General features: G+C 42.8%; 1 protein-coding gene across 7 annotated transcripts in view; it reads right to left on the minus strand.

Moving 5' to 3' along the window:
* The window catches only part of si:dkeyp-72e1.9 (syntaxin-binding protein 4), a 62,294-nt gene extending 50,746 nt beyond the window's left edge, over positions 1-11,548 (minus strand). For 5 of the 7 annotated variants that reach the window (XM_037477137.2, XM_037477136.2, XM_037477139.2 and 2 more), the window contains exon 1: positions 10,251-10,466. In XM_037477137.2, coding sequence (XP_037333034.2) covers positions 10,251-10,393 — 143 coding nt within the window. In that variant the 5' untranslated portion in view covers positions 10,394-10,466. Of the gene's footprint in view, positions 1-10,250; positions 10,467-11,184 lie in introns of those variants that run through there. The other 2 variants (XM_037477140.2, XM_037477143.2) reach the window with 2 other exon arrangements.
* Positions 11,549-12,042: the final 494 nt, after the last annotated feature.

Below are 12,042 nucleotides of genomic sequence, written 5' to 3' on the forward strand. Positions count from 1 at the left end.
GTGGTACCGGAGCGGATTCTCTCCCATTGTCTCTCGTACTGTAACATGATTTCCAAAGCTTCACCCAAGTCTCTGTTTGCCATGCAATCCGTCAAGCAGAAAATCTGGTAAACATCTGCTCTACAGTACACTCAGAGTAGTGCAGCCCTAAATTGAATCAAAAGTATTACACAATGATCCAAACACTCAAGGAGCCAAACCCGGCCCAGATTTGCACCATTGACAATGTCAGCCTCACACTGTTTGCAAAATAATACACACAGTGAGTGGCAAACACTAAACACACTTGTAAACATCACACACACACAAGTATAAGATGTCCCTTCCTTGCACTCCAAAGCACTGACTGTCAAATGACCACACCCACCCAAGTGGTTAGACATGGTTGGAGACACACCAATCAGGTTTAAGACCTATAACATGCAGCAGGTGAGGGGGAAAGTACAAGAAACAGGGCCATAAGGCCAGATGCAGCTAGACATGTTCTGTTTCTGTATTTTCAGCTTTTTTTTCTTTTGTACTGGATACAAATGTTATGTTTCTCTGATGCATGAAAACCGGGACTTATTTCTTGTTGTTAATCTCCATTTGGACATGTTGACTAATGTGAGCATATGGAAAAAAAGACAGTAAACTATATTTCCATCAGTCTGCAGCATTGGTCTGTATGTATTGTAGAGACATTGTTGAGGAGTGTGTGTCCCGTACAGTGTCACGTCAGTCCCCTCACTCTGGCCAGTGATTGGGGGAGATCAGGGGAGGCGGGTGTTTCCGTGTCAAGGTAGGAAGACGAGTTCCGGGTTGCTGTTGTTGTGGACTGAGAGTAACGTAAGCCCGTACCAAAGCGTGGGGGTGTCCGCAGCTGTTGTCGTGTTACAGTTTTGTCTTTCTCAGTCGATTAAGTGCATTTCTTAAATCAAAAGATGCAATTCTTGATACTAGTACCGATTCCAAATCATCTAGTTACTTGTGCACATCATTAAAGGAATTTCATATTCCTTTGTACATATTGCAATTGATAACATGTACAAGTGTCAGATTTTTTCCACATTTTCAATTGCTCATGTCATGTTGATCAAAATATAGGAGATGGTTCTCTGACATCTAGGCATTAGTTTCTTCCATAAATCATTACATGCAAAATGTTTGTCATAAACTGTCAAGCATAGTTTTACACATTTCTATAAGACCTTTTGTACAGGTGAAATTGACCCTCACTCATGAAGGAATGCGTTAAGTGTTAGTTCATCCATCCAAAAGTGTTAGTTCATCCAATTATCAATATGTGGGCCGACAGACAGGAACGTCTGGATGTGTAGAGACAGCACTAAACCTATATATTGTTTATTGCAGTTTGTATAAACTTGTTCTGAGAAATGCCCTTATTATTTTGCACATGTTAGGGATGATGTGAAAATCGCACCAAAGCGACTGAGTAAAACTGTATTGTCGTGCAAATGTGGGCGATGTTTTTGCACTTCACTTACACTACTTTAATGAGAAGTAGCTGCTATAAGTGTTTAAGGTTTTCAACAGCAGTGTGTAACTGGTACAAACACAATAAAGTCATATGTGTGTGTGTGTGTGTCATACGGTAACAAAATATGGATTTGATAAATTAGTGTATAGTTTCATTTTGCAAAGGATCTGAGGTGTTTTGTGAATTTGAATTGCGGGTGTGCTAATTGTGTGTACTGTGTGTAAACAAAAACCATCAAAATCGTGCTTAAGCAATCGAGAAAAACTTTAAGGAGTCCAGGGACCCCCCAGCAGTGTAAGGTAGGCCGTGTTATCTGCTAAACAAACACAGGTTATCATTATTAAACTGCATTGTATGTATGTTTGGTAGCACAGATGGGGAACTGGTGCTGAGCTAAGCGTTTAGCCAGACTGTTACTCACAGGTCAGCGAAATGGTTGCCATGTTGGCACAATGCAAGTGTTTTCCTCAGCACAGCAAAGGAAAGATGGAAGGGTAAAGGACAAATTGTTGGAGGTGTGCTGACTTGTGTTTAATCATCAGTCTCTGCTATTACTGATTCTCCCTTCTGGTGCAGAATAGATCCACATCTGGATGTCGAGACCTAATGGAGTTTGTTGTGTTGGTAGAAGTAAGTGAGAAAGCTTGAAAAGCACTGAGAGCCGAACACAGATGTTAAAAGCTGTTGATCCGTCAACTTTGAGCAAGGCACAGATTTGGTTTGAGGCCTTGTTGGCCCTGCAGTTAAACGTGACAAACGTTAAATGCACTTGTGTTTATATAACGTGTGTCTACTCTTGTGACCATTACAACAACACACACACACACATCGATTTTCAGAGAGAGTATGGTAGAGGGTAGTTCCTTATTCTGATTCTGGATGCCAGTGGCCTTAGATGTTCTAGTGTGTTAGCTGTTTTTACCGTAAAGTAATAAAGCAGTCAGCAGTTGCGGCTGGCCAATAGAAGGCCATTGAAAATTATTATAGGTTTTTTATTATTAGATTAATAATATATTTTACAATTGTCTATATTTGTCTATTTGTGTTTCTGAAATACGGAATATACCCAGTAATATTTATAAAATAAGATAGCTTCACAAAATATATGCTTTTCCTGCACATCCTCTCTGCATGTCTCAGCTGGGCTCGGGCCAGGCCCAAAAGAGGCAGGTCTAAGAATTTAAGATTCTGAGAAAGATTACTGATTAAAGATGTAAATGAGTGACATATAATTTAGCCAATCGGAGTCCTATAATAGATTCAGCCTTGGAGCCGTTTTAACAACATGGCCATGGCAAACACCAGCAGTATCCTTCCAAGAAGAGCGAACCTGAACCTGGTAAAATCCCTCCTCCAAGACCCGTTTGAGAGAAGAACCAGAGGTAAAACAACTAGATGAACCAGATCAGCCTGACCTCACAATCAGACAACGGACTGGCGTGAAAGGGAAGCTTCTGTAGAGACCGCTACACCTGGAAGGTGTAGCTAGATACTTACGCCGTATTGGGCTTCCCTTTTTAAATCAACAGGAAGCGAATACAGCATGAACACATAAAAATAAGAAAACAACAGAGAACACCAGTGACACACGGATGACTCACTGTGACAGGGAAGGATAACATGGCCAGCTGGACGACAGACACAGGCTGACGGTGAGGACACACAACCAGGACGTGGATGGAAACAGGCACATTTTATCCAAAATAATCATTGTGTGAAGTTTTGTGGGGGCTTTGGAGTCGATCTTTCCTCAACACACTGATCGAGTGTTTCCCCAACAAACTGGGTTCATAGGTGTGTATATATATATATATATCCATGTTCTATTACATTTTATATACATATATTCATATTATAATATATTTATTTATTATTCCTTTTATTATATATTTATTTGATATTGTATTTATATGATATGTTATTTATATGTTGTATTATACTGAATATTATAGATAGATAGATATTAATAGACTAAATTGAATGAAGATGTCCTTGTTAAACTGTAAACGGAATAAATGTTGAAGTAATAATGTGTGCAAAAAAAACAATGTGTGTTTGATACCTTTTTTTGCATTGAATCATACTGGAATGTTGATCAGCTAAATGACATGTGATGTTTCCAATTTTAGATTTGTCATAGTGTCACACATACGTCCACATCCTAGTTTATTTTTCATCTTCACTGAATGTTCACATCAGTCTATTTTTCATCTCCACTGCATGTTCACTAACTCTCCTGTCATTTCAGATCCTCCCACCTCATCACCTGATTTCCTGCACCTGGTTCTCCTCACCCTCACCTGTGGTGCCTCCCCTCGTCAGTCACTCACTATTTAAGCCCGTCACATTCTGTTGCTCACTGCCAGATTGTCTTGTGTGTTTCACCAAGTTTTCCAGCGTTTCCCTAGTTATCCTGTGTACATCGATCCTGACCTTGTCTGTTCCTCGACCCCGATTTACCTGCCTGCCCCGTTTGGGATTTGTCTGCCTGTCTGTTTGCCATCCTGGTTCTGACCCTGCCTGTCCTTGCCTGCGGATTACCTGCCTGCCCCTCTGGACTTGTTTGCCTCCCGACGGATCTCCCTGTTTTGGACCCTGCCTGAACTTTGATTAAAACCCCCCCTGTCTTGTCCATCGTGTCCGAGTCGTGCGTTTGGGTTCTCCTGTACTCCGGTACCAGTATCCGTGACACATAGAGGAGTCGTGATGTGGCTCACTGACTCAATTAAATAACATATGACATATAACATACATATCCAGAAAAGATTACTGCTTGGACTCTCTGCAACAACTGCTGCCGCAATGTATTAATGTATTCATGAATGAATGAATGAATGTATTCATATGCATTGTGTTACATCCACCTTTTTAGTCTAGGGGAAAAAGACAAAAAATAAAAGGAGACACATGGTGCCACGACGTAACATTCCCACCCTAACCCGAAAGGAACAGCTTACGCAATTTGGGGGTAAGTGTCAGGCCCACGGACACATTGACATTCATATAACCAGGGATCGAACCCCAGTCTGCTTATTGAAGTGCAACTGAGCCACAGTAACAGATGATCATCTACCACAGTTCTGTTGTTATATATTCCGAAATATACTGTAGATGCCAAAAGAAACTGGCGGAGAGTAGCCGTTAAAAATCAGTCCGTTACTTCTGCATGGTGGACAGCGCACTGCGGATTGTGCCACCCTGTTCCACCCTGAACAGGATGAAAGGGGCCTGAGCGGCAGCAGGAAGCTTGATGTTAACACAATGTACTACCTTAGAATACTACACGTGCCATGCACTAAGGAGTGGTGCAGATAGACTTTCTGAGGAGAACTAGAATGTCCCGTTTGTCCACATCGCAAGACAAAGCAAGTCTCACACCCAACTCATCGGATTCCAAAGTGCTCCGTGGCGTCTGTCAGTCAAATATAATGAAATGTTTTGTTGGCTACTAATGAGAATTGTGTGCAAACAACCACTATAGATGACTAAAGCAAAGCAAAAGGACAACATACAACAAACATCAACCATCAGCAGTGGGAAAGACTGCTTCCTTTATTACTTAATTAGCCTTCAGTTGACTGAAAGGCATTGACTTGTCTGTTAAGTCACACACCAGCAGCACAATGGCATGATCCGAGTGAAATGAAGAGAAAGATCAGGGCAAGGGTCTGACGCGTTCCTGACATTCCTAAATAGACCCATCAGACCACTCAGCTAAGTAAGGAAACATCAATAGGCAAAGTGGGAAAGAAACAAATCTGCAACAAGCAAACTTCCCAAGAGGCAGATCCAGTCAGCAACTTGCTTCCTTCCAAATCAAAGCCAAAGAAGTCATTCCCAGCCAATCGATGGTGACCACAGGGAACGGGGACGAGAGTAGTCAATCAGAGGCCAATCGGAATCCCATTACTGCATATCGATTTTACCTGACAAGGAAGAGCGAAGCTGATTGTCAAAGTGTCTCTTAAGAGTCTGCAGAATCTAAGTGACATCCACGGAGGAAGTTAACAATGCAGCAGTTTACAGGGAAAAAGAGCCACATAGACCTTTTAGTCCTGGGTGTAAATGGTGGATCATATTTCTAAAAAGCCTTGAGATATTCCACAAACCCTAAAGGTTCCCTTGACAAAGTTAAAGCCCTAACATTAAGGCACAGACAAATCCAACTCACTTGGATGTATACATTGGTTCCGGTCATTTGGATCACAGTAACATAGGAAGTATTTCAGCATCTACTCTGTTGTCATGTTTTTAACTTTAGTATTGCCTACCTTTAAGAGAGGGGTGTCAAACTCATTTCAGGTTTGGGCCAGATACTGCCCAGTTCGTCCCAACGCGGGCCACTGACGATCGGCTGGCGGGGGTGGGGAGGGGGGGGACAATCACATATGTGAAGGAGCACTCGCGGCTAACGCGTTAGTACGTCCAAACCAGTAATCAGGTTAAAGTTACTGTGCGTTACTATTTTGTCATTAATAGTAAAATATATATTTGATTTCTTGCGTCTCTGAGAGTGAAGCCACGTAGGATTGGTAGACAGCTGGTATATACTGCCTGCCTGTGTACTGCATGTACTGCATGTACTGCATGTAGATACACACAAACGATGGTGGCGCATGGAGTAGTGTGATGCTTTGGGAGCCGCAAGTTTGGTGGTTCAAATCCCGGCTGCCCTGTGTGCCATGTTGAGTGTCCCTAAGCAAGACACCTGACCCCTAAATGCTCCCCAAGCAAAATGTAACACATGGGTTATAATCAGTGTTGGGAAAGTTCACTTCGACATGAACTAGTTCAAAGTTCAGTTCACAAATTTTAAAATGAACTAGTTCAGTTCATAGTTCAAACTTCAAAATATTTGAACTAAGTTCAAAATTGCAACTAGTTCAGTTCATTTTTTTCCATATGTTGCTGCAAGCTATTATTTTTCTAAATTATGGCCACAGCCCAGAACCACAGACAGCAAGTATTTTATCAGTTTTAACACTGAAGCTATGCATCAGATTTAATCTTCATATCCAATTTTAAATCCTTATCCAACCAGGGTTTACATTAGCATTGAGGGGACAGCATTTCCCCTTTGTTGCTTTAATGTTGCTGTCCATTCACTCCACACTAGCAGCAGCTGCAGCGTTCACCCCTACAGTACATTCTCAAACACATTCTGCTTAAATGGTCTTTTTTAAATAAGGAATAAAAACAGGAGTTATCATTAAGGTGCAAATGTTTGCAAAGAAAGGTCAGATTCCTCCCATCCTCACCAACCTTGTCAGAAACTTCATAAAACTCATTTAAATTATTATACGCCGCCTCTTTGCTACACGCAGCTGTCGCCTCCACGCATTTCTTTTTTTTTTTGATGACGCATGCGCGGTGCGACACTGGTGGCTGGTGTTGCCAGATCGGGTGTTTTTTCCGCTACTTATTAAGGCGCGTTTACGGTGTGTTTTCTACAGAAATCTGGCACCGTATTGACCTGAAAGAATAGACACCAGAATGAACGAGTTCACAGTAACGTTCATCGGGCATTATTACAGTACGTTCAGTTCACGTTCGCCCAAAATATGAACGAGTTCATGAACGCATTCAGGCACAACATTGGTTGTGATGCAATGTAAGTGGCTTTGAATTAAAGCGTCAGCTAAATGACATGTAATGTAACATTATTCTCTATACTGGAATTCATTTATTTTCACTTTTTCATTGGTTGGGTTGAGTCCTTCTTTGCACATAAGGGTCTGGTCAATAGTTTACATTGTCAGCTGTGGTCTAAACAAATGACCCCCTGCTGGTTAAAGGTCAAGAAGTAATATCAGAAGTTGTCGAACGTTAGTGCAAGATAGTGTGGTAACTATTCTACAGGATAAAAATCATCTTTATTATTGTATTCATTGCACTTCATGGTGACTAAATGGTGAAAAGGAAGGGTCAATTAAATTCTGCTCTAAAGAGGTCAGACAACCAAACGTTGTATTCAAAGTTGTCTCCACGTTGTGCAAAATGTTATGACCATTGCTATTGTTTGGATTTCTTAGCAAATTCTTATTGCTTATTAAATTATTGACTGAGGAGACTCTTAGTACGCAATGCCTTGTACCCCCAGACCCTAACCATACAAGTCATTGAGTTCCTCCTATCACTGCATCTTAGGAGCCATTTTTAAGGTGATGAAGCTTTGTGATTACCCCTGGTTGCTCTCCTTTCCAAAAAAATGAAAGAAACAAACAAAGGACGTATGTACATCATAACAATGTGTCCTAGATAAGGTGGGGAGAGATGCTGATGCCAGGTGACTTAATGAGACCATGTTGTTTCCCTCTGTCACAGCAGAGCCAAAGTGATGCTTGTTGCCACCAGAGGCCTGAATACCAGACAGGAGTCGAGTAAATAACCCACCAATGTGCATCCCGTCACACCTGCCACCTCTGTCGCAGCCTGTGGCCACTTCCACCGTGGAAATGAACTCCAGGACACCAAGTCAAGGACACAAAATATTTTGTATATTAAATAAACTGTGTTATCTTTAGTTTCAAAGAAAAGCTCTTAGCATTGTACATCTACAGCAGTGTTTCTTAACTGGTGGGTCGCGACCGACCCGTTTGTAGTGGGTCACGGGCCTTTGCATGGGAAAATTAAAATAAAAAATAAATTAAAAAAATTCATCATGTGATTTTATTTAGAAGGGACTTTTTCTAATGCAGCGGAGTGTCTGGTTTTTTTCCAGTTCGTCCGCCCATATTATCAGTCAGCGCGGCAAATAGGACGCGAAAACACCGCCCAATCCCCCCCTGTTACTCTTGTGCAGAAAAATATTTTTTTCACGAAGAAAGACCTGTGTTAGTTTCATTTTGACCCATGGGCTCTTTGCACCAGGATAGCAGAAGCTCGGAACATTTTCGGATAACTTTTAATTTAGCATCGTGAAGCGATAGCCAGCAAATAGGTAATCAGTCAAATTCCACACAGCCCATACTGTTGGCTGGTCATTGGTTGGTTGGTTGCACGCTAGCTAACTCAGCACAACGCATATGTCACATTTGTTATTTGGCGGATGAATGGATTTTAGTAAAAGGTTAGTTGTTATTTGTAATTACCATAATAAACACATGCAGAGCTTATAGTCTACATGTTTACATTTTGTTCATTATGATCACCATACATTCACGTGATGTCTCCACCTTGAATACTCATGCCTATGTTGACCTCTGAGGGTGAATTTCCCAGAAGGCTTCCAATAAGTAGTCACTGACCTGTTTCTAATTGCTGCTACACTTCCACCTTCTTATCCACGCCTCCCCCCCTGCTTCCCTTCTCCACACGTAGCTTCACCAGTCAACAGCCAGCCATCATCTGCTCCCCATCAGTCCTCCTCAGTCTCTATAACGCCGGTTATTTTACACTTCTCCCTCCTGTCAGTTAGCAATAAAGTTATCAACCCGAGACAGTTGAGGTTTTAGAACACGAGTTACCCGATGGACAAATGATACAAAGGTGTCACAGCAGGAACCTACCTCCATCATACTGGAGGTGAGTGAAACTGACAGGCTGGATTTTGAAGTTGAACAATATTGGGTCAAATGCATCAGTCTTGACCGAGAACCAACGTGCAAAGCACAATATGGACTTAAAGTGGAAGAGACAGAGAGAGAAAAAGGAGCAGCGTTTGACACACCAGCACACCATCTTTCTCACTGTCTCAGCATCCAGTTCTAACTGTGTTGTGGCAGCTGCACAGTGGGCTCAGGCTCCATGTTGGTCAAATGTTTCAGAACACAATGAATTCTATTAAAACCTCTACAGAAAGGACATCAATTAACTAGTCTAATGTCATTATGCTATTGATAAAGAATTCAACAGTGCAGCAGAAAACTTGCTTGTCATTGTAGTCTGACACTTTGCCTGTAGATTGGGGGCTATACAAAATAAAATGAATTCAATTGAATAGAACTAATCAGGGTCAGTGCAGTGCAGCATGACCTGCTCAGTCACAGGACTATGATGCATGTAGCACTGATGATGCAAGATGACATCACCAAAACTGTCCAATGAATGAGTGGCGGTCCACATGACTCCTCTCGGTTCATAACAAGTTAGTGTGAACAATAAACTACACAGAAGGATTGATGCCATTCCAAAAAAGAAACCCCAAACCGGTACTGCTGCATATCATCTTTGTAGACCAGGAACCACACACAGGAACCACTGCAGTCCGTTACCAGGCCCAGTGCTCTCTTCCTTCACATCGTTTTACCTTTGTCTTTTCTATTCATGGTTAGTCATTATGCTCTCACAGACACTACTGCAGCCAAAGCACCTCACAAGGTCCAATCAACCTTGGCTTTCATTTTGAGTGACAGGTTTTGCAGAGCCAGGGAAGGCATTGTATTTTCCACTAATTGCATCAATGTAAATTCAGTAATAAGATGTTAATCAGGAACCCATCATTTTAGGAATGAGCAGGGTAATGCTCAGTAACTAACACTCCATCCAATATGTTTAAGACAATTAATCAAAATATCTGTTTTTTCTTTTGACTATCAATTTGTCTATCTTATCTATGAAGTTTTTTTGTACTACTGCATAAATAAAAGCCAACTACCGAATACATTGACAATGAATATATTATTCACGCTAAGAACTGAACAAATGAGCTGCAAAACAGCGTTCAATATGACCCATTCTCCTGTTCTCTAAACACTGCAGAACTTTTGTCATGTCCAAAGAGGGCATATTCAAGCATCCCTCCTCACGGCTCTCCCTTCGTCACACCTACCTGGTCTTAATGGTGGGGTTCATCCTGAGAGGAAACAGTCCCAGGTCTACGTCTTTGCAGTCAGGATTAAATTCTAGGGCTCCTGAGATGTAAATCAGAAAGTAGTCCCAGAGCTCTGGTAACTTCTGGGATGAGAGAATCATTAGGGAAACTTTAGGGGGGGTTCTGTTCGTGGCAAAGACGGCTAATACACACTGTCATGTCACCTCTCCTCGGCTTGCCTTTAAGCACCACAGGCTGGCCCAACCATCCACTCAGCACTTCGGCGGACTGACTCCTCCCCTCAGGTCAGACCACCAGAACCAAATGACCCTCCCCCACCGCCCCACCTCTATGGGATCATTCACATGTCATCATCCATGTAGCTAGTTTAATGCGGGAATCTCTTACATTGGACATGCAGGCGTGCTTCCGTTCGTGGCTTTATATATGCTTAATATTGTGTAATTTAAATCCATATTGCACAAAAATCGTCAACCAACCACTGGCATTACCTCGTGTTCTTTATGTAAATGTAAATGCCAACAGGGTTGAATGACTTCTCTTGCTGCACATATGATGCAGAGTTGCTGTGAAGGATGAATGTGCTTCAGCAGGCTTTGGATCGACTGATACAGGTGCTACGGCAGCATGAGGAAACAACACAATATGTGTGTGCAGAATTTAAGTAAATCAATCAACTAATAAAAGGAGGCAAAGTCCCTTCCATCTGACCCGCGTGTCATCCTCCCCACCACCCTGCGTTACCAGGGCAAACACCACTTTAAAATTATAATATGCAAAAATCCGATCCGTGCAGCGCGCGTCACGGCGCTCCAACCCGGTGCTGATGTGAGCAATGCGCTCGTGCGCTCTTTCTATTTGTGCAAAGCGATCATTGGCACAATCATCATGAAGTTCTGCACTCTTCTTGAAGTCAAACATGTTCACGTACCAGTAAATGAGCGACAATCCGTCGAAACGCTCGAGCTCTCTCCCCCGCTGTTTCAGCAGCGACATCCTTTCCAAATGAGGTCCAGGTGTTCCGCCTCCCCGCGCTGTGGTGGACTTTCACAGTGACCCCGTCCCTCAAACGCATCACGCGGTGCGCTCTCCAACTCGTGCGGCGCGCGCCCTGGCTGACCGCGTGGACGTGTCAGCATTGATTCTGCTTCACCTCGCGGGACGGACGCTGCTCGCTGGTATCGGGACGCTGTGTCGGCCTGATCTAATCTGAGCGACACGTGGGCTTCCTCCAGCGGACTGACCTCTCCCCATCTGTTGGACAACCCACTCGCCTCAGTGGTGCTGCATTCAGGGGCCAATTAAGGAAGTCAGGCCGGATCCACGAGCTAGACTACTCGCTTAGACCACCAAGTGTCCCTGCTTAGAGGAATGCATGAGAGTCCGTTCTTAAACCTTTGCAGCAGTGCAATAGTCCTCTAAAACAAAACAGTTTTATTTAAGAGCAGCCTTCAGTTGTAAGGGGCAACAATCTGAGATTTGTTGTGCTAGTCTACAGGCAGGTAAGCTGAACACTGATCTGCGGTCTGCATTATCAGTGATCTGTTGGTGTTCTAATTAAGCCTTCGTTGCTTGGACTGAGCACACTGCAGAGCGTCAGCGAACCAGAAATGAGGAGGACACGCAGTCAGGCACATACACGCACGTTAGGCAGGACCAGAAACATCAGCAGAGCACCGAGAGACTACACAGAGAGAGAGAACCGTCTTTCTTTGCTCAATTAGACACTACTCCTTCAGATGTTCCTCTGTGCTCACATTTATGATTGCGGTTGCAGCTATGTCCTTGC

The sequence above is a fragment of the Pungitius pungitius genome, chromosome 12, assembly GCF_949316345.1.
Source record: "Pungitius pungitius chromosome 12, fPunPun2.1, whole genome shotgun sequence".
In the NCBI taxonomy this organism is placed as follows: Eukaryota; Metazoa; Chordata; class Actinopteri; order Perciformes; family Gasterosteidae; genus Pungitius; species Pungitius pungitius.